This window comes from Chlorocebus sabaeus, chromosome 7, assembly GCF_047675955.1.
Source record: "Chlorocebus sabaeus isolate Y175 chromosome 7, mChlSab1.0.hap1, whole genome shotgun sequence".
NCBI lineage: Eukaryota > Metazoa > Chordata > Mammalia > Primates > Cercopithecidae > Chlorocebus > Chlorocebus sabaeus.
This window is the reverse complement of record NC_132910.1, coordinates 34350146-34378113: the sequence shown is the minus strand read 5'-3', so window position 1 is coordinate 34378113 and position 27968 is coordinate 34350146. Positions and strand designations below refer to the sequence as shown.

Sequence of the window (27968 nt, the reverse complement as noted above, 5' to 3'; positions counted from 1 at the left end):
GACTGGATTAATTTAGTAATTAAGGATGTCTGACAGATTAAAAAACTTACTTTAAACACATAGTAATCATTTTGCATGTGAATATGATTTCCATAGCCCATATGAATGTGGGTACAACAAAATCTTTTGAATAAAGTCGATAATGTAGGTGTTGAGTTCTTCTTTAGTTAATATTGTAGCAAAATTACTGTATTTGTGGAAGGTACATATAGACTTAACAATATAAATATAAAATATTGAATGTAACTTTAAAAAAATGGAGATCTGAACTTCTGCTTGGTAACAGGACCCAGAGTACTAGCAATTGCCATCAGATGCTGGTAGCCATATTATCAGTGTTGTTTAAACTTGAGTACATTTTATTGGAAGCATTCAAATGCTTTCTCATTTTGTTGTCAGGTAAAGTAAGTCATCTAACTCACTTTCCTAAAACATACAGTTGTTATTATACCAGCATATCATTTTGAAAAAGATATGTTTTAAAGGACATATTATTCAGATAGAAAGCCAAGCATTATTATTCTGTCAGGTTTCACGCTTGTGACTCTGGAAACATACTGCCCTTTGCACCTGCTTTCTTTGATTTGTTACTGTTCATAAATAGAACAAACATTAAACATTTGCCTTACATTTTTTAAAAGTCTGGATGTTGGTTTCTTTAATGAACCTTGAATATAATGTACAAATATGATATCTCATATAGTTTATTAAGGTCAAATTCTTCCTTCATAAGGTTTGCCCTAAATCGAATGAATTTGGCAGAAATTTGAGGGTAACTGTGCCATGCATAGTGATAGGCACTGGGGATAAAACATGGATGAGGTTTTTCATTTCAAGGAGTTCAATAAGGTAGTTAGACTGAAACATTAAAAATTATCCTACAAAATTACAATGGTCACAGATGGATAAATGACTGCTGTGTGTTTGGCAGGGAAGGTTTATACAAAGGAGCTTATTCTTAAAAGGTCTTAACCGTAAAGGTGGGTTGGACTTAGCTCTGGATGAGCAGAAGGGTCTTTCAGGATTGAGGTGATACTTTACATAAAGGTGTAAAAGTGTGGCCTTTCAGGGAGCCTCACTGATTTTTGCAGTGTGAGAGCCGAGGGTGCTAAGGTTAGATGGACGTTTTCATTGTCTTCAGGGGAGTTTGAACTTCTGTGACTTCTCATTGCTTCTAGGACAGTGATTCTCGCCCTTATCTGCTTATTGGGATCACCTGGAGAGGTTTAATAAATACTGATGCCTGGTTCTCATCCCCAGAGATTCTGTTTTCATTTCTCTAGACTTGACCTGGTATCAGGATTTTACAAAGCTCTCTAAGTGATTCTAGTGGGTAGCCTAGATTGGGAACCACTGCTATAAATAATACGAAATTTGCATTTTTAAAAATACGACTCTTGTGGCATTATGAGAGATAGTTTGGGGGAAAGTAAGCCTGTATTGTGGGAGAGATCAGTTAGGTTAGTGATTCTCAACCTTGGCTGCAGTTAGTACTGAGGACCTCTTGAGAAAACTAATGGCAGACCCCTACCTGACCCCATTTAAATCAGAATCTCTAGGCTGGGGCCTGTGTGTTAAATTTAATCTTTTAAAAGTGTAGGCCAGGGTAGAGAATCACCAAGAGATTATTACAGTGCTTCATGTTTGAACTACACTAGTAGCTCAGGGGCAGGAGAAAGAGAGATGTGTTGAAAGAGGTTCAGTACCTTAGGGGGAGAATCTAGGATGACTCCTGTATTTCCGACTTGAATAATGGGGTAGATGGTAGCCCTATGGACTAATTTGACTGGTATATAGTTTATACCTGATGACATATGAATAGGAACTGGCTTTATTGTTTTCCCATCCTTGACTTTAGCCCTGCCATATTGGATCTTCCTTTCTTGCCTCTTGGCAAGATTTTACACTTAACTGTAAGAACAAGCTTGTTTTATTTCGAGACCAGCCTGACTAACATGGAGAAACCCCATCTCTACTGAAAATACAGAATTAGCTGGGCGTGGTGGCGCATGCCTGTAATCCCAGCTACTTGGGAGGCTGAGGCAGGAGAATTGCTTGAACCCGGGAGGTGGAGGTTGCGGTGAGCCGAGATCGTGCCATTGCTCTCCAGCCTGGGCAACAAAAGCAAAACTCCGTCTCCAGAAAAAAAAAAAAAAACAAAACAGAAAAACAGAAACAAGCTTGTTTTGGCGATTAAAATTCACAGGTGTGAAATGTACAGTCAAAAGCTTATATCCAGTTGAAAGCTTATTTACCTCTCAGGTGAGATCTAACCATGGCTCAGGGATCTGCGGTGGAGAAGAGGCGCATGATCTGTTTCTTCACTCTTCAACCTCCTCTCCCTTTCTGATTTTGTCTTCTGATCAGAAGGAAGATTAGAGGAGAAAGGACAAGGTTTTGTTTGACTGAGACTATCGTACTCCAGCTTCTGGTGCCTTCTGTGTAACAGGTGTCCAAATGTAGACTTACGGAGATGTTCACTCAGGATGGTTTTTTGGAACCCTCCTGTGGGCTATGTCCACATTGCCAAGTTCCCTGTCAGGGGTACGGTGTACCCTCCAGCTGCCTTTTGCAGCCTCCCTTTAGCTCTCGATTCCTGTAGTCTACGCCTGGCACTCCTGAGTGCCTTTACTCCACAAGGTACATGGCTTTGGCAGGGTTCCATCAAGATGTCTTAGCCCTTCTGCAGCATCTGCGTGGCCAGTGGGAAACCTCTAGAACCCAGTGGTAAAAGTGCAGCTTGCCCAACTGCTGTCCTCTAAATCATTGCCCTACCATTGTGACAGCTGCAGCCATCTTCTTTCTTGCAGAATTTTCCAGGCTGGGACCAGTTTCTGTGTTCACATATTCTCTGAATAAACTCTTGAGGCTATCTGTCAGGTTATCCCAGGAACTCTCGCTGCATTTAGTTCTGGTGTTTAAAACAAGATACAGCTTAGTTTCTTTTTTTCTTTTCTTTTCTTTTTTTTTTTTTGAGATGGAGTCTTGCTCTGTCACCAGGCTGGAGTGCAGTGGCGCCATCTCTGCTCACTGCAGCCTCCGCCTCCTGAGTAGCTGGGATTACAGGCATGTGCCACCACACTCAGCTCATTTTTCTATTTTTAGTAGAGACGGGTTTTCGCCATGTCATCCAGGAGGGTCTCAATCTCCTGACCTCATGATCCGCCCGCCTTGGCCTCCCAGTGCTGGGATTACAGGTGTAACAGCTGAGTTTCTTTATCTTAATAAGTTGATAGCCAAAAAAGATTCAGATGTCAGGGCTGGGTCTAGTGACTCATGGCTGTAATCCCAGCACTTTGGTAGGTTGAGGTGGGCAGATCACCTGAGATCAGGAGTTCGAGACCAGCCTGGCTAACATGGTGAAACCCTGTCTCTACTAAAAATACAAAAACTAGCTGGGTGTGGTAGCACATCCTAGCTACTTGGGAGGCTGAGGCAGGAGAATTGCTTGAACTGGGGAGGCAGAGGTTGCAGCGAGCTGAGATTGTGCCACTGCACTCCAGCCTGGGTGACAGAATGAGACTCTGTCTCAAAATGTAAGCAGACAAAACCAAAAAACCCCAAAGATTCAGATATCAGTTTCTCCTTGCAGTTGTCACCTAGTCTGTCTCAGAGGTTTTTTTTTTTTTTCATTTCCCCTCACTGAGATGTAAAGCCCTAGCATTCTCCATGTTTGCAAATTTTCTTCTATCTTTTTTTTTTTTTTTTTTTTTAAATAGGAGGTGGATGATAGGGATACCATCTTTTGGTAAGTCTGGCATGGATGTCCTTTTTAGAGTGTGGGGGAGTTTGTCATTTTTCGCTTAGCTTTGCAGCCTCACTTCAGCCAGATTCTGAGATAGTAGAAAGTATCCCATCCTATCTCATACTAAAATATAGCAGTACTATAGGCGTGGGCAGAGAGATGTTTTTAGAACTTTTTTTTTTTTTTTTTTTTTTGTCATTGAAGTACCCGCGGATTATCTAGATGAGGATGTCCATTGTGAAACTGAATGTAGGCCCTGACTGAAACTATGGATATAGATGAAATCATCTGGGGAGCATCAGATTGCATGTAGAGAGAAAAGAAAAGCAGGACTGAACCATAAAATATTAAGTGTTAGTAGAAGAAAAGGAGCCAATGGGAGAGAGTAAATGATAAGGGAGGTAGTAGTAGAAACTAAACAAAATGTGAAGGGAGGATGATTTCAAAAAGGATACTAGACCCCAATTTCAAATGTCAGAGAAAAGTCAATTACGAAAATGACTAAAAAGTGAGGATTTGCTGGAGACCTCCTTGTTTCTACTGATAGAGGCCAAAAGGAAAGCTGAACCACTCACCCTTCCCTACCCACCAGCACTCAACATTCTGACCGCTATCTGCCTTGAGTCAGTTGAGACTCCTCTCATTATTTATCTTTGTTGATACTGGGTACCCTCAACCCCCTGACTCTTAGATCACCTTTCATCTCCTGAATCTAATCTCCTTAAGGCTCTTGCTGTCTTCTGACCCCTTTTCCACCCATGCGTCTCTTGAAATCCTTTCACTGTGCCTTCTCTGGAGTTCATAATCAAAATAATAATTCCCTAAATTCACAACCTTTTCATTGAATGTTCCTTTTATCTCCTTGCTCTAATGGATACCTGGGTCTCCCTGAGGACACTGCTTCTCCTGCAGACCTATTAAGTGATGACTCTTTTTCTCCTTCAGCTCTTATACCTCTGGGCCTGGAAGCCTAGGTATTTCCCGTGATTATTCTCTTTACAATTTCAGAACGTTTTCACCCCCTCCTCCAGCTTTAAATCTAATGTTACTAGGTTTGTTGTTGGGAAATCAAGCATGGCTAGTGTTTTCTCAATTTATATTGTAGTTGTCTCCTATTGCAGGACAGATTTCTTCCATTATATTTATTTTCTAAAGTAATCCTCAGTTGTCTTCAATGTTTATTAGATATACAACTAAGCATTAAACTAATAAAAATGTGATTCTGCTTGGTTTACTTTATTCTTGGTTAGACAATGCTGTTATCTTTTACTTTAATGTGACTTTAATGTGACTTTTGTAATCTTATTCTTAGACTTTCAGTGTCATTTTTTACATGGCCCTTTTCAGTTTATCTCAGAAATACAAGGTAGCTTTCTTCAAAATTTTTCTTTAAAAAAAACATTATTTTTTCTTGAAGACGGAGTCCCACTCTATTGCCCACGCTGGAGTGCAGTGGCACGATCTTGGCTCACTCCAACCTCTGCCTCCCGGGTTCAGGCGATTCTCCTGCCTCAGCTTCCCGAGTAGCTATGCCATCATGCTTGGCTAATTTATATATTTTTAGTAGACATGTAGTTTCGCCATGTTGACTAGGCTGGCCTCAAGTGATCCACCCAACTCAGCCTCCCAAAGTGCTAGGATTATAGGCATGAGCCACTGCACCGGCCTTTTAAATTTTTTTCTTTTTTTTTTTTTTGAGCAATAAAGCTTTTTAATCACCTGGGGTAAGTTTTTTTCTTATTCACTTAACAGCAAGCTCATCCTTAACAAAGTAGCTTAATAGCCAAAAATCTATCCATCTAATTTACAATAATAGAAAAAGAATTTTATGACAGTCTTAATACATGCAGAAGAATCCTGGTAATATCCAACCTCCATTTTGATTGAAATACTTGAACCCACAAAAATAGAAGGACACTTTGATAATTTGAAAAGGGAGAAAAATATATCAAACTTTATGTAATGGTGCAGTGTTGATCAGGGATTCCCACTTTCAATACTTGTTTAATTCTACTGCAGGTCTGAGTTAATGCAGTAAGACAAGAAAAAAGAATAAGTGGCTGGTGGGCGTGGTGGCTCACACCTGTAATCCCAACACTTTGGGAGGCCAAGGTGGGAGGGTCATTTGAGGTCAGGAGTTTGAGGCCAGTGTGGCTAACATGGTGAAACCCTGTCTCTACTAATAATACAAAAATTACCCAGGCGTGGTGGCACGCGCCTGTAGTCCCAGCTACTCGGGAGGCTGAGGCATGAGAATTGCTTGAACCTGGGAGGCAGAGGTTGCAGTGAGCCGAGATTGTGCCACTGCATTTCAGCCTGGCGACAGAGCAAGACTCTGTCTCAAAAAAAAAAAAAAAGAGGGGAGGGGAGCGGAGGGAGGGGAGGTGGGGTGAGGGAGGGAGGGAGGGAAGGAAGGAAGAGGAAGGGAGGAAGGAAGGAAGGAAGGAAGGAAAAGTGTATAGAGGTTCAAAAGAAAGTTAAAAAAAGTCATAATTCACATATTACATTATTATATACATATAAAATTAAATTTACTATTGAACTCTTAGAATTAGTAAATTATAAATTTAGCAACGTGATTGGATACATAGTCAATATAAAATATTTTAAACCCTTTATATTTAATGTAATTGTTGATATGATTGAATTTAAATCTTCCACCTTACTAGTTTTCTGTTTGTCTCATCTTTATGTTCTTTCTTTAACTGTTTTCCTGCCCTTTTTTGGTTAATTGAAGTTTTTCATGATTCTATTCTATTTTATTTCCATGATTGGCTTGTTATAAGTACAAAGAGTTTTTTTTAGTGGTTGCTGTACAAATATACATTTTGATTTATCACAGTCTACTTTCCAATTTATATTACTTAATGTAGAGTAAGAACCTTACAATAGAGTGTTTCCAATTTCTCCCTCCTGTTCTGTATGCTATTGTTGTTAAACATTTTATTTTTACCTGTTATAAATTCCATAACCCATTTTACTGTTTTAGCTTTAGACAAAATTACCTCATGAAGCAATTGAAAATAAGAAAAACGAGTCCTTTATTTTTATTTTTATTTTTTATTTTTTTGAGACGGAGTCTCGCTCTGTCGCCCAGGCTGGAGTGCAGTGGCGCAATCTCGGCTCACTGCAAGCTCCGCCTCCCGGGTTCACGCCATTCTCCTACCTCAGCCTCCCGAGTAGCTGGGACTACAGGCGCCCGCCACTGCGCCCGGCTAATTTTTTTCTATTTTTTAGTAGAGACGGGGTTTCACCATGGTCTCGATCTCCTGACCTTGTGATCCGCCCGCCTCGGCCTCCCAAAGTGCTGGGATTACAGGCGTGAGCCACCGCGCCCAGCCTTTTTTTTTTTTTTTTTTTTTTTTTTTTTTTTGAGAGAGTCCTTTATTTGCTTTCATTTTAACCATATCCTATATACTTCCTTGCTTTGGGTAGGTCCAAATCTCAGACTGGTGTCAAATTCATCTCTAAAGAACTTTTAAAAATGTTTCTTTTAATGAAAGACTACTGACAATAGATTCTCTCAGCTTTTGCTTGTTTGAAAAATTTGTAATTTTTTTTTTTTTTTTTTTTTTTTTTTTTTTTTGAGACGGAGTCTCGCTCTGTCGCCCAGGCTGGAGTGCAGTGGCCGGATCTCAGCTCACTGCAAGCTCTGCCTCCTGGGTTTACGCCATTCTCCTGCCTCAGCCTCCCGAGTAGCTGGGACTACAGGCACCCGCCACCATGCCCGGCTAGTTTTTTGTATTTTTTAGTAGAGACGGGGTTTCACTGTGTTAGCCAGGATGGTCTCAATCTCCTGACCTCGTGATCCACCCGTCTTGGCCTCCCAAAGTGCTGGGATTACAGGCTTGAGCCACCGCGCCCGGCCCGAAAAATTTGTATCTTGACATTATTTTTTAAAGATATTTTAATTGGGTAAGGAATTGATAGTTTTTCTGCTAGTACTTTAAAGATGTCATTTATTGCCTTCTGGATTGCATTGTTTCTGGCAAGAATTACACTGTAATTTTTAATACCTTTTTCTATGTATACGATGTCTTTTTTTTCCTGTTTTCAAGATTTTCTCTTTATATTTGGATTTCTGCGGTTGGACTATTGTGTGTCTAAACGTGTGTTGTGTGTTTTGTTGTTGCTCATTTCTTTTTTAAATATATATTCTGATTTGAAGTCTTGGATTTATGATTTGATGTCTTACTTTCAGAAAACTTGGGCCATTTTTCTTCAAATAGTTCTTAAACTGATCTTCTCTTCTCATTTTAGGACTTCAGTTTCAAAGATGTTAGACTATTTAATAGAGTTCCATAGCTCTTGGATGCTCAATTCTGTTTTTCTCCCTAGTTTTTTTTTCTTTGTGCTTCAATTAAGATAATTTTGATTGACATAGCTTTAAATTTATTGATTATTTTTTCAGTTGTTTGGAGTCTACAAATATGCTTATTAAAGAGTTCTTCACTTCTGGTGGTTTTTTTTTTTATTTCTAGCATTTTCATTTGGCCCTTTTTTTATTTACACCACCTACTCATCTGTCAAGTTACCATTTGACTCTTAGAGTTCTCATCTCTCTGCTGAAATTCCTTTTATATTCATTATCTGTTGTCCCTCTTTTCTACTATCTTAATTAATTAATCATAAAGTCCTTATATCATGGTTGTAACATCTGGATCATCTCTGAGTCTGGCTCTCATTTTATTACTAGAATGTCCATCTGGACTTTAAGTTTAAAAATAAATTTTTTAAAGTTTATACCACTATGGTAGAGAAACCATATTCTATTAAAAGTAGGTGACTTAGTGCAAAGAGTGAATCCAGGTCAGTGATTTATACCAAAACTGATTAGAAAAAGTTGAACTTTTAGAGCCGAAATTCAAGGGAATATAAAGTTCTGCTTTGGTTCTGTGGGATTGGGTCAAATAAATGAGAGTTAAGCCAGATGTAATGGCACACACATGTAGTTCCAGCTACGTGGAAGGCCGGGGTGGGAAGATTGCTTGAGTCCAGGAGTTAAAGGCCAGCCTGGGTAACATAGCAAGACTCCATATCCAAAAAAAGAAATGAGGGTTAGGTTCCTAGAGAACTCTTTCTTTCCCATTAATAAATAATTATTTATGGCTAATTATTAATAAAAATAACGTTTATTAATAAATTAATTTAAAAAATAAAAAACTCTACCCACCATTTATGGTGGGTAAATATTCCTAAAATGTAAGGCCTGGTCACACTTCATGTAATGTCGATGAATAAATTTTTTTTTTTTTTTTTTTTTTTTGAGACAGAGTCTCATTTTGTCACCCAGGCTGGAGTGCAATGGTGCTATCTTGGCTCACTGCAACCTCCGCCTCTGGGATTCAGGTGATTCTCCTGCCTCAGCCTCCCAAGGAGCTGGGACTACAGGCATGCACCACTAAAGCCTGGCTGGTTTTTTTGTATTTTTAGTAGAGATGGGGTTTCACCATGTTGACCAGACTGGTCTTGAACTCCTGAACTCAGGTGATCCACCCGCTTCGGCCTCTCACAGTGCTGGGATTACAAGCATGAGCCACCACGCCTGGCCTTCTTAATGTTTTTATGGTGAAGAGAAATGCATCTTTAGAAAATCCTTCTTTTTACTTTTGAGAGTCTATGCAAATTATACTGGACATCCTTACATATGCTTCATATTAGTTTTGCTCTCCTACCCAGGGGAGCACTCTTTTTTTTCAGCCTTTATTTTTGCAACAAATCTTTCCTGTTTGTCCGGCCTGTGGTAAGTAATGAAACGTCACATAGCCATTTTGAATGAAGAATGTACTTGACTGCCATGTGAAGAATTTCAGGGCATAAGCTGTGTGCAGATGGTTAAGTAAAAGTTTTTTACTTTTCTGATTTCTGTGACCAATATATCTTCTTGAACTCCTCCTATTCTAGGTCTTATAGCTTGAGTAGAATTCTTTGAAGCTTCTGTAACATTTGGCTATAGTTGCATTATCATGTGTCTATCCATACTTCATCTATTAATCATCTTTTGTTAAAATGCACTTCAAAGTAAGTTGCACGTATTTAATATACTTCTCTCCAAATAACCCATCAAGCATATCAACTAGACTTTACTATTTGTTTAAAGGGATTTTTTTTTTTTTTTTTTTAGGTTCAAAAGAAAATTTTTAAAAAATTTTATTTGAAACAGGATCTCACTGTGTCACCCAGGCTAGAATGCAGTGGCGTGATCGTGGCTCTCTGCGACCTTGACCTCCTGGTCTGAAGTGATCCTTCTGCCTCGGCCTCCTGAGTAGCTGGGAATACACGCGCATGCCTCACACCCAGCTAATATTTCTATTTTTTGTAGAGATGGGTTTTTACCATGTTGCCCAGGCTGGTCTTAAAATCCTGGGCTCAAGCGATCCACCTGCCTCGGCCTCCCCAAAGTGCTGGGATTACCCACACCACCATGTCTGGCTGGTAAAATTTACTTATACTGAAATACACTAATCTTAAAGGTACCATGGGATGAATTCAGATAAAATGTATACATCTGTGTAAACTAAAACTTTATTAAGACACAGATTGGGCACCAGGAGTTTGACACCAGCCTGGGGAACATGATGAGACCCCACCCCTGTACAAAAATAAAAACTTAGCCAGGCGTGGTGGTGTGGGCCTGTAGTCCTAGCTACTCGGGAGGCTGAAGCAGGAGGATGGCTTGAGCCCAGGAGGTTGAGGCTCTATTGAGCCACAGTTGTATCACTTCACTCCAACCTGGGTGATGGAGTGAAACCTTGTCTCAAAAAAAAAAAAAAAAAAAGGACAATCCAGGTGCAGTGGCTTATACCTGTAGTCCCAATGCTTTGGGAGGCTGAGGTGGTAGGATTGTGAGAGGCCGAGATCATCTTAAGCAACATAGTGAGATCCCAGCTCTACAAAAAATTTAAAAATTAGCCAAGTGTGCTGGTGTGTGCCTGTAGTGTCCTCGCTACTCGTGAGTCTGAGGCAGGGGGATGGCTTAATCCCAGCAGTTTGAGGTTACAGTGAGCTGTGATCATGCCATTGCACTCCAGTCTGAGTGACACAGCAAGACTGTCTCAAAAAAAAAGAGATTTCACCCAGGTAGTGTACAATTAAAAAACATTTTTCCTAACCATTTCTGAATGTATCAGGATAAAAAAGGCACCTATCATTTGATATGTTTTGATAAAAAAGCTTTTTTGATAAATTTCCTAGAAATTGAGAAAATGAATGACTCTGCAGATTATTATAGCTCAGATAGGTTTCAATCTTTATCTTTTACCAAGTTGAAAGAGGACTTAAGTGAGTTCTCACATAATTAAAAATAATTTTTTTCAACTTCTTAAAAATAATTTTTGATGGTAGAACATAATGTCATTTTTGGTATAGGACTCAAGGAATTAAAAATGTTAATATATTATTACAATAAAAATCCTGTTCATACATACTTATCTGTGAGAACAATGTTTTTCAATGTTTATAATGATGAAAAATAGGAATATAATTGTTATTCAGCTCTGTCTTACTCTAGTTACATGTAATATCTATGGACACAAGAAGTAATTTTTAAAAAATGAGTCCCATCTATCTAGTAAGAGATGTATTTCAATAACATTTTTAATGTAATATATTTGTACAAATTGTTATTTGCATTGCTTTGGTTAATTGCATACAGTAATTATATTGTTAACTCCATCAGATGAAATAACTTTGAGCAACATTTTGTTTTTTTGGTTTTGGGTTTTTTTTTTTCCAAGATTGGGTCTTGCTTTGTCACCCAGGCAGTGCAGTGGTGTGATCATAGCTAATTATAGCCTTAGACTCCTGAGTTGAAGCAGTCCTCTTGCCTCAGCCTCCTGAATAGCTAGGACTACAGGTGTGCACCACCACACCCAGCTAATTTTGAAAAAAATTTTTTTGGAATCTCGATCTTGTGATGTTGCCCAGGCTGGTCTCAAATTCTTGGCCTCTAGTATCCCGCCTCAACCTCCTGAGTTGCTGGGATTACAGACATGAGCCACCACCATCAGCTCTAAAGCAATGTTTTGATTTTTAAAAATTTTCAATTTATGTACTTTTTTTTTTGTTTCAGGGAAGTATGATAAAAGAATTTCAAGCATAAGAATGTTACATTAAGATAAAATTTTTAGATGAAATGGAATTCAAATACAAGTTCACAAAAAAGGAAAAATATAAATTTCCAACTGTTAGAGAATGGTTTATTTTTAAAAACATAGTAAATAGGCTGGGCACAGTGGCTCACGCCTGCAATCCCAGTACTTTGGGAGGCTGAGGCAGGAGGATCACCCGAGGTCGGGAGTTTGTGACCAGCTTGGCCAACATGGTGAAACCCTGTCTCTACTAAAAATACAAAATTAGCCAGGTGTAGTGGCACATGCTTGTTATCCCAGCTACTCGGGAGGCTGAGTCAGGAGAATCACTTGAACCCAGGAGGCAGAGGTTGCAGTAAACCGAGATTGCACCACTGCCTTCCAGTGTGGGCATTGGAGCCGGAGCATGACTCTGTCTCAAAAAAAAATAATAATAAAATTTAAAAAATCAAAAATAAATTAAAAAAATTAAAAACGTAGTAAATAATGGTGGGCATCAAATGACTATGTTGATTTGATTCTGTTGACTGCACTTTAAAAAGTAACGTAGCAGTTTTATTTTTAAATGCTAATATTTACAGTAGGCTGGAGATTACAGTTGGATAAGTGTTATTTCCAGTCTCCCTGATGGTTATCACCATTCCAGTGAGCCGGAAGGGGAAAGGACATGGAAAAGGCACATACAGGAAGCTTTTGTGAACCAGAAGCTTTTAAGGGAGACTAAGAAATACAATCTGGCTGTAAGCCTAGGAAGCAGAAGACAATATGGATTTTGGTTAACAGCAGGCAGTCTGTGGAATAGTCATCTGTATATATACTTAATAATGCTACGTAAACACAGGTAAATTGGCATTAGTTGCACAGTGAACTGGGAGTCTGAACAATGATGAAGACTTCCTGTTACAAAGAGACACTGTTCCATTTCGTAATTATCAGTGGCTATCAAGTATTTATTGAGGTCTCTGTGTGCCCTGTGCTTAGGTTGAACAGCTTGCAGTGGTTCAGCAGACAAAATTGAATGCAAGTAAAACAATGATGAGATAGGTGCTAAGTTGTGTAGTATAGACTAGGTGATATAAAAGTGCAGAGGAAAGAGGAAGAGAGAAGTCCTGGTATTCCTTCTTTCACCATTCAGCAAGTATTTATTGAGTGCCTACTATGTAGTAGGGGCATTTTCTGTGCTCTTTTTGGGGAAACAGTAGAAAGAAAAAAATAGATACACAGAACCTAAAGTCTGTGGGGGTTGGGAAGGGAGTATGACAGAAATGAATCAAATAATTACACAAACATATAAACTTACAAAACCAATAAAAGATACATTATGTCATGAGATCCTACATAAGGGGATTCAGCTCCAGTTGGGATGGTTAGAGAGGGCATCCTAAGCTAAGGTTTTCTGTGGGTATGGTTTAGAATGGATGTCAGCCACAAGAGTGAAGGACTGGAGCTGAAACAGGTGTGTGCACATGGGACAGGAAGATCACTACTCTGATTGGAAATATGAATTGGAAATATTGGAAATGCTTTGGAGGGAATGGAGAGAAAATAAACATAGGGTCAGATTAGGGCTAATCTTCAAAATGAAGAAAATTTAGGCTTAATTTTGTCATTAAATGGAGACTCTTGGGATGTTTCTGAGACGAGATTTAATAAAAACATGAAAGTAAAGTTTGCAAAATATTAGTTAGGCAATGTCTGTGTGGTGGATTCAAGCTTTATGAATCAATGTCTGTCAGAAATTGTGTGGTGGGCAGGTAGAGACTGGAATCATAAAGCTTACTTTCAGTGTGTTTTGCAAATATCCCGGCAGGGAGTGATGTGACCGGTGACAGTATTGCCAAGTTGAAAATGAAAACAGATTTAGAGAAATGGTTTCAGATGTTGATTGCTTTTGCTTTTAGCTGTAAAGCTGTTACGTAATTGAATTGTAGTGGTAATGAATACAATTTGAAAAGAATGGGATCCATTTTCCTAATATATTGACCAATTATTGTAAGATTAGTAAGAATTGTAGAATTGAGGTGACTACAAGTCGTAGGTTCTATTGATTGTGTTACCCAAATTTTTGTCTTATATATAGGTCTTTATACCAGTACCCATTAGCCAGGATAAAGAAGGAGAAATGGCTGGGCACGGTGGCTCACACCTGTAATCTCAGCACTTTTTGGGAGGCTGAAGTGGGAGAATCACTTGAGCTCAGGAGTTTGAGACCAGCCTGGGCAACATAGTGAGACCCTGTATCTATGTTTTTTTAAGAAAGAGAAGAAAGACTCCCCCCGCACCTCCCAAAGAAAAAAGAGGCAGAAAGAAGAAATGAATGAGAAATTCTTCTTTTTACTGTGTTATATGTATTGGTTTCGTTTTATGCATTTATATATTATGTTGATTAAATACCTGTGGGGTCCTGTTACCTTTTTAAAAATTGTTATTTAAATGAAATGGTCTTACTCTGTCACCCAGGCAGGAGTGCAGTGGTGCGATCACAGCTCACTGCAGCCTTGACTTCCCAGGCTCAGGTGATTCTCCCACCTCAGACTCCCAGGTCGTTGGGGCTGCAGGAGCACAACCCCACGCCCAGTTAATTTTTTGTATTTTTTGTAGAGACAGGGTTTTACCATGTTGCCCCAGGTTGGCGTTGAACTCCTGGGCTCAAATGATTTGTCTGCCTTGGACTTCCAAAGTGCTGGGGTTACAGACATGAGCCTTCATGGCCGGCCGTTATTGCCATATTTTAAAAAACACTTTTTTTTTTTTTTCAAAAGTTGAGATGGGGTTTCAACATGTTGACCAGGCAAGACTAAGTCTCAAAAAATAAAAAACACTCTTACTATAGAAATTTAAAATGTAGGCTGGGCACAGTGGCTCACACCTGTAATCCCAGCACTTTGGGAGGCCGAAGCAGGTGGATCTCCTGAGATCAGGAGTTCGAGACTAGCCTGGCCAACATGGTAAAATCCCATTTCTACTAAAAATACTAAAAAAATTAGCTGGGTGTGGTAGCAGGTGCTACTTGGGAGGCTAAGGCAGGAGAATCGTTTGAACTCGGGAGGTGGAGGTTGCAGTGAGCTGAGATTGTGCCACTGCACTCCAGCCTGGGTGACAGAGCAAGACTCTATCTCAAAAAAATTTCAAATATATTAAAAGGTTCAAATAGCAGTTAACTCCCATGTACCTTTCATCCAACTTTGGAATTACCAACTTGCCTGTTTTTTGTCACCCTGCTTCTTATTTTTAAGTCAATCATGTCATTTCATCTGTAGATGTGTCTTTATGTATAGAAAAGATAGGGACACTTTTGGGAAAAAAACTTACCCACAGTCTTTTAAATTTTTTTTTTTTAATGAGATGAGGGTCTTGCTGTGTTGCCTAGGCTGGTCTCGAACTCCTGAGTTCAAGCTTTCCTCCCACCTTGGCCTCCCAAAGTGCTGAGATTACAGGCATGAGCCACCATGCCCAGCCCCTTTAATGTTCTTAAATACCTAGTTAGTGTTAACATTTCCCCAGTCATCATATTTTTTTCACTGTGTTTGAATTGAGATCCCGTTCTATGTCTGTCTTTGTAAGTTTGGAAATGATTGGTATTTCTCTTAGTTTTATGATCTCCTTTATCTTGTTGCCTTTTACCATGTGTTTTGCAGATATTTTCTCTCAATCTATGGCTTGTCTGTTCTTTATTTTATTTTATTTATTTATGTTTTTGAGATGGAGTCTCGATCTGTCGCCCAGGCTGGAGTGCAGTGACGCAATCTTGACTCACTGCAACCTCCACCTCCCAGGTTCAAGCGATTCTCCTGCCTCAGCCTCCCAAGCAGCTGGAATTACAAGTGGATGCCACCAAGCCTGGATAATTTTTGTATTTTTAGTAGAGATGGGGTTTCAACGTATTGGCTAGGCTGGTCCTGACCTCAAGTGATCCACCTCCCTCAGCCTCTTTAAGTGCTAGGATTACAGGCGTGAGCCACCGTACCCGACCTGTTCATTCTTTTAACAGTGTATTTTTAAAAAATCATGTTCTTGAATCATATTAACAGTGGTTTTTGCAGAGCAGTTTTAAATTTTAATGAAGTTTGACTTACCAGTTTTTTCTTTCATGGATTGTGCTTTTCGTAATGTATCTAAAAAGACAGAGCTAAACTCAAAGTTACCAAATATTATCTTCTAGGAGTTGTTTATATAGTTTTGTACTTTATGTTTAAAGTGTAAAGTCTGTGTCTAGATTCCTTTTTTGCATGTGGACCTTCTGTTATATCAGCACCGTTTGTTGAAGACTATCCTTTCTTCATTAAATTGCTTCTGGTGCTTTGTTAGCGGTCAGTTGATAGTGTTGGGTGTGGTCTGTTTTTATGTTCTCCTGTTAATTAGTCATTTTCAGTCTTTGCCAATTTAACTGATTAAAAAATCTCATATACCAGCCTTGCCACATGGTGAAATCCGTCTCTGTTAAAAATACAAAAACTAGCCAAGCATGGTGGTGTGCGCCTGTATGTCCTACTACTTGGGAGGCTGAAGTGGGAGAGTCGCCTGAACTGGGGAGGCAAAGGTTGCAGTGAGCTGAGATTGCACCACTGAACTCCAGCCTGGGAGACAGAGCGAGACTCCGTCTTAAAAATAAATAAATAAACTCATATAAATTTGTATTTAAAAAAAACTATTCATATCCGTGTCTTCTGGACTCATTTTCTGTGAACTCCATGCCTGTTACATTGTCTTTTTTCCCTTGTGGTCTTAAAAATGTCTGTGGTATGTTAAGGAACTTATTTCTTTATTATTAATGTGTTTACAAATATTTTTCTCCGTGGCTTGTTCTATATAATATTTTTCTTTGGAGAAATTTCACATTAAATTAGTCAAAATTTAGTCTTTTCATGTGTGAATTTTTAGTTTTTGAATCACACTTAGATAAGTCTTTCTTACTCCTATTTATCCATTTTGAAAATCATCATTCAGTTTTATGTTATTTTTTACATGTACTATATTCCTTTAGTACAAATTAAGTATAGGAATAGACTTTTTTTAAAAAACTATATGAAATGGTTAAATTGGTATTTGATTCTATATCATTTTGATCCTGATTTTTTTGTTTTTGAGATAAGGTCTCACTCTGTCACCGAGGCTGGAGTGCAGTGGTGCGATCATGGCTCACCACAGCCTTCACCTCTCAGGCTGAGACGATCCTCCCACCTCAGGGCTGGGACTATAGGCACATGCCACTGTGCCTGGATAATTTTTTCAGTGTTTGTAGAGATGGGGTTTCGCCATGTTGCCCATGCTGGTCTTGAACTCCCTGGCTCAAGTGATCTGTTCACCTTGGCCTCCCAAATTGCTGGGATTACAGATGTGAGCCATCACCATCGTGCACCTGGGCGATCCTGACTGATTTTCATAACTTAACCTTGCAAAGTGGATATCTCTTTCTTTCTTTCTTTTTTTTTTTTTAAAGATAGAGTCTTGCTATGTTTCCCAGGCTGGTCTTAAAGACCTGGCCTTAAATGATCCTCCCATCTCAGCCTCCCAAGTAGCTGTGATTACAGATGTGAGTCACTGTACCCAGCTATTTTTTCAATTTTTAAAAATTGTGGCAAAATATATGTAATATAGGATTTATCATTTTTTAAAATTATACAGTTCAGTGATATGAAGTACATTCATATTGTTCTGTAGGTATCACCACCATCCATCTCCAGAACTGTTTTCTTCTTGTGAAACTGAATTTCTATATCCATTTAACGAAAACGCCCCATTCCAGTGTGGCGTGCTGGCACAAGCCTATAATCTCAGCACTTTGGGAGGCTAAGGTGGGAGGGTTGCTTGAGCCCAGGAGTTCAAGACTAGTCTGGGCAACATGGCGAGACCCCATCTCTATAAAAATTTAAAAATTAGCTGGGTGTGGTGATGTGTGCCTGTAGGCCCACCTACTTTGGAGGCTGAGATGGGAGGATCCCTTGAGCCCAGAAAGTCGAGGCAGCGATGACTGCCTCGCAAGTGCCTAAGCTATCGCATCACTGCTGTCCAGGCTGGGCCACAAAGCAACATCTTGTCTCTAAAGAGATTAAAAATAACCCCTCGTCTTTTTTCTCCCCAGTCCCTGGAAGTCACTATTCTACTAATGTCTCCATAATTTTGACTATAGTACTTCATATAAGTATAAACATACAATATTTGTCTTTTTGTGATGGGCATATTTTACTTAGCATAATGTCCTGAAGGTCCATTGGTGTTGTAGCATATACATCAGAATACCCTTCCTTTTTAGGGCTGAATAATATTCCGCTGGATATATATACTGTATTTTGATGAGGCATTCATCTGTCTGTGGACACTTGGGTTGTTTCCGCCTTTTGGCTGTTGTGGATAGCGCTGCTGTGAATGTGAGTTTACAAATATCTCTTCAAGACCCTACTTTTAATTCTTTTGAGTACAGTATGTACCCAGAAGTAGAATTGCTGGATCATATAGTACTTCTGTTTTTACTTTTTTGAGGAACTGTCATACTGTTTTCTACAGTGTACTATTTTATATTCCCATCAACAGTGCATAAAGATTCCAATTTCTCTACATCCTTACCAACAGTTGTTTTTGATAGTAGCCATCCTAATGGGTGTGAGATAGTATGTTACTGTAGTTTTGACTTGTATTTCCTTAAAAATTAGTAATGCTGAGCACCATGTTATGTGCTTATTGGCCATTTCTATGTCTTATTTGGAGAAAAATCTATCCAAGTTCTTTGCTTATTTTAAAATTGGATTGTTTATTTTTTGTTATTACATTTAGGAGTTCTCTGTATATTCTAAATGTTAATCACTTATCGATATACCATTTGCTAATGTTTTCTCCCATTCTGTGGGTTGCCTTTTTACTCTGTTGATAGTGTTTTCTGATGCACAGAATTTAAAAAATTTTATGATATCCATTTCTCTATTTTTCTTTGATTGTCTGCACCTTTGGTGTCATATCCAGTAAATCATTGCCAGACCCAATGTTGTGAAGCCTTGCCCTGTGTTTTCTTCTAAGAGTTTTTTTTGTTTGTTTTAGCTTGTACATTTTGGTCATGGATCTCTTTTGAGTTTATTTGTGTGTAATTTGTTAGGTAGGTGAGGGTCCAGCTTCACTGTTTTGCACATGGACATTCAGTTTTCCCAGAACCATTTGTTGAAAAGTGTGTCTTTTCCCTGTTGAATGATCTCAGCACCCTTGCTGAAAATCATTTGATCATAAATGGGAATTTCTTTTTTTCCTTAGGGCTCTTTATTCTGTTCTGTTGGTCTATATATTTTAATACCAGTTCTGGTTTTACTTTTTAGGTTAAATCTTAAATCCATTTGGAATTTGTTAAAAGGAATGAGGTATAGGGATCAGCTTTTTTCTTCAGATCATGTAGCTAATCCACATTATTATCACTCTCCATTGATTCGAGATGCGCACTTTTATCATAAACTTTTTTATATATAGATTTTTTTAAAAGTATTCCTTTGATCTTTAGCATTCTGTTCCTAGGCTAATCCCATACTATTTTATTTTCCCTATCTTGATAGATATGTTTTAATCCTTAGTAGGGCTGGTTTGTGGTCCTGATACCTTGTAGTTTGTCTAATTTTGCTTCATATCATCATTGAACTCCTTCTATGACTGCTACCATGGATACTAATAAACCACATATAAATTACTCATCCATGTCACTATAACTCATAACTATGAATAAAACATGTTGGATTAATATCCATGGAAAAATAGCAAATGAATGGCTTATACTTCTTTTGTAATATTTCACCAGTCAATAAATCAGTACTGAATATTCTCGTGCATCTCAGGGTTCACTCTGTCATTGGTCATGTAATACATTTAATATTTATCTTTTCTTACTTTATCATTTGTCTCTTTTAGCCTGAAAGTATGTTAAAGCTTACAAATTTGTTTCTTGCTAGATTTATTTATTTTAATAACCTACGATTTGGGAATCGGGATAATGTAAACATAGCTTTTCCATGAGGATAAGCTCTATAAACATTGTCACAAATTTTTAAAAACTATATTAATATGTACTATGCAAATTCAGTGTTTTTGGATATTAGTTAAGCCATATCTCTATATTTTCATATCTACATATCTACACATAAGTATCAAAATCACCAAGTAAAAGAGAATAGTCATTTGTGAGGACAAAAGAAGAATGTTTTATTCCTCTTTTTCTTTTAGGTAAATCTGCAATTTTAAGTAAGGACTTTTGGTGTTTAGTAATAGGATACTAATGATCCAAGAAATTATCTTATATATAATTATATTAATCTGTAAAAAGAAATGGTTTAGGAAATAGTACAAATAGAAATGTCTTGCAAGTCTGTCCGCGTTTTTGAGGGCAGACACTTATACACGTTAAACATAGCTATTTTGAATCTAAATTAAGATATTTGCTTTTTAGCCCAACTCTTAAAGATGTTATTCAGGAAACAGAGATAACTTCAAATGAAGATTTTTATTGAACACACATGAACTGTTTTATGTAATGGGTATTTTCAGAGAGACGTTCACATGTAGTTCTTTGCAGACCACTGTAATTGAAGGAAGGGGCCAATTTGTGAATTCTCTCAAGCAATGAAATGTATACAATCCTTCTGTTTTTTTCAGTTTTTAAGTAGTAACTTGTATATGTTACTTAGTTTTTTAAATGCTAAGAAATGTGGTTTAATAAGTGGTTGCTAAGGGTTAGGGCCGAGGAGAGAGTGTTACTATAAAGGATGGTGCAAGGGAGACTGGGGTGAAGGAAGAATTTTATATATCTTCATGGTGGTGTTGATTACATGAATCTCTACAAGTGATACCATTACATGGACTAACACATCAAAAAAGTGCGCATAAAAACTGGTGAAATCAGAATATGATCTGTTCTGTAGTTTAGTTAATAGTTTTGTGCTGGCCGGGCACTGTGGCTCACACTTGTAATCCCAGCACTTTGGGAGGCCGAGGCAGGTGGATCACCTGAGGTTAGGAGTTCAAGACCAGCCTGACCAACATGGTGAAACCCCATCTCTACTAAAGATACAAAAAAAAAATTAGGTATGGTGGTGGGCACCTGTAATCCCAGCTACTTGGGAGGCTGAGGCAGGAGAATTGCTTTAGCTGGGAAGGTGGAGGCTTCAGTGAGCCGAGATTGCGCCATTGCACTGTAGCCTGGATGACAGGAGTGAGACTCCATCTAAAAAAAAAGTTTTGTGCCAATTGTCAATTTCCTGGTTTTAATAATGTCCAGTGGTTAGTAAGATTTTATTCTGTTTGGGGAAGGATGCATCAGAACTCTGTTAGTTTTACACCTTCTTGTGAGTCTAAAACTATTGTAAAGTGAAGTTCTTTAAAATGCAGTGTATACTTCTATTTAATATACTAACTAATACTTTTGTGTGTCTTAGAGGCAGATGTGTGACTTTACTTCTTAGAGTTCTTGAGGACTGGATGTTGTCTACGTTTATTCAAGCATTTAATTACTATTAATCAAGCATCTACAGTAAGAGGCAGTATAATGTTTTGGTTAAGCAAATAGTCTTTTGAGTTAGATCTGTTTCACATCCTTTCTCTGCTACTTTTTAGTTGTGTGACCTTGGAGAATTTACTTAATCTCTCTGAGCTTTTCTATCTAAATTGGGCATTGTTGATAATCTGTTTCAATAATGATGATAGAAATAGTGACTCATATTTACTGAACATGCACTATGTGACATGTTATTGTTTGCACTTTGTATAATTTAACTCATTTAATCCTCACAATTCTATGAGAAAGGTACCATTTTCACACTTTCAGAAGTTTAGTCACTTAACCAATATCACACAAGTAGGAAATGGAGATGCCTAGAATAAAACCCCAGCAGTCTAGATTTTCTGTTTTTGACTATATAGAACTAGCTTGTTGCACTAACCCTTCCACCAAGAATAACTAAAAAGCAGAATGAAATATATTTCACTTCGGGAGGCTGAGGCAGGAGGATCACTTGAGGCCAGGAGGTTGAGCCCAGCCTGGGCAACACAGTGAGACTTGTTCTCTACAAAAAATAAAAATAAAATTAGGCAGGCAAGATGATGAGCACATAGTCTAGCTACTCGGGAGGCTGAGGCAGGAGGATCGCTTGAGCTCAGGAGTTTGAGGCTGCAGTGAGCTATGATCATGCCACTGCACTCCAGCCTGGGTGACAGGCTGCATGTGGATATTCTGTTGTACCAGTACCATTTGTTGAAAAGACTGTCCTTTCCTCATTGAATTGCTTCTGGTGCATTGTCAGAGGTCAGCTGATTGCGTTGGGTGTGGTATGTTTTTATGTTCTCTTGTTAATCAGTCATTTTCAGTCTTTGCCAATCTGATTAAAAGCTCTCATATACCAGCCTGACCAACATAGTGAAACCCCATCTCTACTAAAAACACAAAAATTAGCTGGGTTTGGTGGCACATGCCTATAAATCCCAGCTACTTGGGAGGCTGAGGTGGGAGAGTCATTTGAACTGGGGAAGTGGAGGTTGCAGTGAGCCGAGATTGCACCACTGCACTTCAGCCTTGTTTTGGTGATTAAATGATACCACATCCAGCCAATATTGGGCTTTTGAACCATATATAAAAATCAACTCAAAATGAATAAAAGACCTAAATGTAAGACCTGAAACTATAAAACTTCTAGAAGAGAACATAGAGGAAAGGTTCCTGGATATCGGTCTTGGAAATTTATTATTATTATTTTTTTGATATCAGACCAAAAACTCAGGCTACAAAAGCTAAAATAGAGGCCAGGCATGGTGGCTCACGCCTGTAATCTCAGCACTTTGGGAGGCCGAGGCAGGCAGATCACTTGAGGTCAGAAGTTAAAGACCAGCCTGGCCAACATGGTGAAACCTCGTGTCTACTAAAAGTACAAAAAATAGCCAGTTGTGGTGGCACACTCTTGTAATCCCAGCTACTTGGGAGGCTGAGGTAGGAGAATCGCTTGAACCTAGGAGGCAGAGGTTGCAGCAAGCCAAGATCACGCCACTGCACTCCAGCCTGGGTGACAGAGCAAGACTCCATCTGGGGAAAAAAAAAAAAGCAAAAATAAATGGACTGCATTAAACAAAAAAGCTCCTGCATAACAAAGGAAATGATAAAATGAAGTGGCAGCCTATGGATTGAGGAAAAAACATTTGCAAACCGTATATCTGATAAGAGGTGAAAATCTACAATTTAGAAAGAACTCAGGCTGGGTGCAGTGGCTCATGCCTGTAATCCCAGCACTTTGGGAGGCTGAGGGAGGCCAATCACTTGAGGTTAGGAGTTCGAGACCAGCCTGGCCAACATGGTGAAACCCCGCCTCTATTCAAAATTCAAAAATTAGCCGGGCATGGTGGCAGGCGCCTGATTTCCCAGCTACTTGGGAGGCTGAAGCAGGAGAATCACGTGAACCCAAGAGACAGAGGTTGCAGTGAGTGGAGATGGCACCACTGCACTCCAGCTTGGGCGGCAGAGTGAAACGCCATCTCAACAACAGCATCAACAACAAAAGAACTCATACATCTTAGTAGAAAAACAACCCAATTAAAAAATACACAAAGTACCTGAATAGACATTTCTGCAAAGATACAAAAATGGCCAACAGACATATGAAAATGTATTCAACATCATTAATCATCAGGGAAATGGAAATGAGAGCCACTATGAGATGCCATTTCACACCCATTAGGATGGCTATTATCAAAAGTTAACATAATAAATGTGGTGAGGATGTGCAGAAAATAGAACTCTTGTGTATTGATTGTGGGAATGTAGATTGGTGCAGCCATTATGGAAAACAGTGTGGAGGTTTCTAAAGAAATTCAAAATAGAACTGCCACATGACCCAGCAATCCCTCTTCTGGGAATATGTTCAGAAGAAATGAGATCACCACCTCGTGAGGATATCTGCACTTCCATGTTTATTATAGCACTATTCACAATAACCAGGATATGAAAACAACCTGTTGACAGATGAATGAGTAAAGAAACTGTAGTATATACATAAAATAAAATATTATTCAACCTTGAAAAATAAGATCTTGCCATTTGCCACAACATGGATGAATCTGGTGGGCATTATGCTAAGAGAAACAAAGAAAAATATTGCATGATCTCACTTATATGTGGAATCTGGAAAAAAATGGTCAAATATACAGCGATAGAAAATAAAACTGGTTTACTGGGTGGGGGTAGCAGAGGAACTAGGTCAGAGGTTGTAGAATAATAGATATGTAGGATGAACAAGTGTTAATATACAGTGTTAAGACTGTAAGTAATGAAATTGTACAGTATTTGGGATTCCTGCTAAATAAGTAGATTTTAACTGCCCTTGCCACGAAAACAAAATGGAAAACTATGCAAGATGATGGATATATTGATTTGCTTCATTATAGTAACATTGATACACATTTTGCTATATGCATCCCATACATCATGTGATACACCTTAAATATACACAATCAAATGTACTTTTAGAAGAACAATAGTAAAATCTATACTAAACAAACTTAGTTAAACCAGTCCCTGTGCTATGCCATGCCATAACTACCTCATAATGTGGTTGTTAGATCAGATAGTTTTCTATAGAATTTTTAGTACTGTCCTCCATGCATATTAAGTACCCAATAAATGTAACTCTTATGTTTCAAGCACCTTGTTTCCTAATATACTTAGTGTTTTTCCTCCATGTTGAGCGGATATAGTAAGGACTATGTCCTTTGCACTATTGTATGTATTTGTCTCTTAGGTTGCTTGATTTTTCAGTAGCTTCCATATTTATACATTTAATTCTTTTTTTTATGCTTTCCGTTTTCATTTAATTCACTGCTATGGCTGCTGTTATCTCTTATTTTGAATCTGGTTTTTGCTTGTGATAATATGTGAATTATTTTATGCAGAAGTAATGTCTTTTGTAATGTTTCTGAACTAAATGGCATTATTTTTGTTTTCTCCTGGACTTTTATGAAAGTATTTAGAATTCTTGTTTCATAATTATCCATATAGTGAATACAGATTTCCTCCATCATACATCAGTTGTCTTTTAGCATGAGAACTTTTTATAGAATAGGTGGGGATGTAATTATTTATAAAATAATACTATATATCTGGTGAGAGAATCTTTGGTCCTTTGCATTGTATGACAGTGTGTTGTACATTGGTTAAACAGCAGTTAGGGACTTGTCAAATGACTGTTGTGTTCTGCTCTGCCTATGATGTTTCATTTAGCTTTTGGGGAATTCCCATTGCCTTTTGTTGGACTAAAGAAAAGGATTAGTATCAGTCTTTAATTTTTAAAATAATTAAATCATTTTAATCAATTAAAATGATGTGGCTCCCACCTGTAATCCCTACCCTTTGGGAAGCTGAGGTAGGAGGATTGCTTGAGCCCAGGAGTTAAAGACCAGCCTGGGCAGCAAAGTGAGACCCTGTCTCTACTCCCCCATCATCACACACAAATTAACTGGGTGTGGTACCCGCGGTCCTACTTGCTCAGGAGGCTGAGGCAGGAGGATGGCTTGAGCCCAGGAGGTCGAGGCTGTAGTGAGCTGTTACTGCACCACTGCACTCCAGCCTGGGTGACAGAATGAGACCCTGTCTATGTATATACATACACACACACACATAGATACACACTTAGGGAATACAAAACTAGTTTCCCTAGACAAACAAAATTGGTAATTTTGGACGGAATTTGGCCTCCTGCCCATATGCTAGTGGGTACTTTTATACCTAGGGAGTATTATGCCTATCAGAATTTACTAAACTTCGTAAGGGTATCAGGTAGGCTTTTCTTTTGGGAAAAAGCAGCACTTTGGGAGGCCAAGGCAGGTGGATCACCTGAGGTCAGGAGTTCAAGACCAGTCTGACCAATATGGTGAAACCCCATCTCTACTAAAAATACAAAACATACAGAACATGGGAATATAAAATTTGTTGTAGTTATTTTGGTGGGTAACAATAATGACAACTATCTGTATCATCTTTTCTCTATATTGAATATGGGGCTTAATTTTGGGAATTTTAAAATAATTCTTTTCTTATAAATTTTACCTGATAGTAACAAAATTGTGTAAGTACTTGCAAATTAAGTAATAATTTCTTCATAGCAAGTTATCTGAAATGGACTACCAAGGAAGTTAACTACTAGAGATGGAAGGTAGAACTCATTAATTTTGGTTTTATTTCTGTATTTATTGCCATTCTTTTCATTTCTCTTTGAACAGGTTGTTCCTTTCAGCAGCTTTTGATGCAATACAGTAGCATACTTTATAACTTGAGCAATTGTTATAAATTAAAAATAGTAGGAAAGTTATATCCCAGATTAATGACAGCCATGTTGTATTGTTTAATAGGCAGTGAAATCAACTGTGCAGACCATCACTGTTGGAGGAGTGAGCACATCACAGTTTAAGACAATTATTCCTCTGGCAACTGCTCCCAATGTCCAGCAGATTCAAGTGCCTGGAAGCAAGTTTCATTATGTCCGACTTGTTACCGCCACATCAGCCAGTAGCTCAACCCAGCCAGTTAGTCAGAATCCCAGTACAAACACTCAGCCTCTTCAGCAAGGTTAGTAACCATTTTTTAAAAATAGTAATTCTTGATTTTAACATGATTAAAGAACATTTGTCCATTTCTTGCTGAAATCCTGATGAAGAGTAGCATTTCAATTGAGTATGAGCCAGTAACTGGTGCAGAAGGCAGTGAAATAGAATGAGAGTTGTGTATAACTGTAGTATTCTTTCTGCTGGAAGTTGGTACACAGTGTGCTATTACACCAGATAATAGTAATTATTTGTTAATTTGTGGTTAGCCATTTTATTGCTGGTTTTAAAACCTGCCATTTATGCCAGTGGGATACACTTAGATGGAACCGAATTATGTATTTTATTTGCTGAACTATAAAGCCCCTTGATAGGGTTTGGGTCAGTTGAAATGACAAATAGGCAAGGTAAATATAAGTAAGAACTTAATGTCACTTTCAGCTTTTACTTATTTTGAATCTATAATTGCTACTAAAATAGTGATTAAAAGGCCAGGCACGGTGGCTCACACCTGTAATCCCAGCACCTTGGGAGGCCGAGGCAGGCGGATCACCTGAGGTCAGAAGTTCAAGACCAGCCTGGCCAATATGGTGAAACCCCCTGTCAACTAAAAATACAAAAATTAGCCAGGTGTGGTGATGTGCGCCTGTAGTCCCAGCTACTCGGGAGGCTGAGACAGGAGAAGTGCTCGAACCCGGGAAGTGGAGGTTGCAGTGAGCCGAGATCATGCCACTGCACTCCAGCCTGGGTGACAGAGTAAGACTCCATCTCAAAAAAAAAAAAAAGTGATTAAAATGTTTTATTTTGCTTAGTTGTATTTTCCCTAAAGGATATTCCTGTTTGTTGTCCTACTATTTTCTGTGTTTGTGTTTAACTCTTTTTACCACCTGATATACATCCATAGACACATAAATGACCTTTTTCATATTTATCTACTTTTCTAAAAATTAAAGGATATGAAAAGATCAGGATAGTTTATAGTTTAGGGCTTATGTGTTTCCTTGTTTTATATTCTAACAATGTCAAGAAGCAGTTGATGGCAATTGAATGATATATTGTTTATCGAAAGTAAATAGAAGAATTAAAGACTAGTTGGTTACTCTTTTTTATTAAGAGATCAGAGGGTAGGTCAGACGCTGTGGCTCACTCCTGTAATCCCAGCACTTTGGGAGGCCAAGGATCACCTGAGGTCAGGAGTTTGTGGCCAGTCTGGCCAACATGGCGAAACCCCATCTCTACTAAAAATATAAAAATTAGCTGGGTGTGATGTCACATGCCTGTGATCCCAGCTACCCAGGAGGCTGAGGCAGGAGAATCGCTTCAACCTGGGCGGAGGAGGTTGCTGTGAACTGAGATTGCACCACTGCACTCCAGCCTGGGCGACAGAGCGAGACTCCATCTCAAAACAAAACAGAACAAAACAAAACAGATCAGAGGGTAGTCTGAAGGTCGTGAATTATCTTGATTGATTCTTCACAGTTACAGTTGGAACTCCTTGTTCTACCTTTTTCCCATTCTTACTGCTATACTTGAGTAGTCTAAAATAAAAAATAAAAAAAAAAAGATCAGAGATTTGGAGCTACCTGTTG

General features: G+C 38.5%; 1 protein-coding gene across 5 annotated transcripts in view; it reads left to right on the top strand.

Moving 5' to 3' along the window:
• LIN54 (lin-54 DREAM MuvB core complex component) overlaps window positions 1-27968 on the top strand; it is a 90574-nt gene that overhangs the window by 40111 nt on the left and 22495 nt on the right. For all 5 annotated transcript variants that reach the window (XM_007999091.3, XM_037989508.2, XM_007999088.3 and 2 more), the window contains one exon: window positions 26188-26404. In XM_007999091.3, the coding sequence (XP_007997282.3) occupies window positions 26188-26404 (217 nt within the window). The remainder of the gene's footprint in view (window positions 1-26187; window positions 26405-27968) is intronic.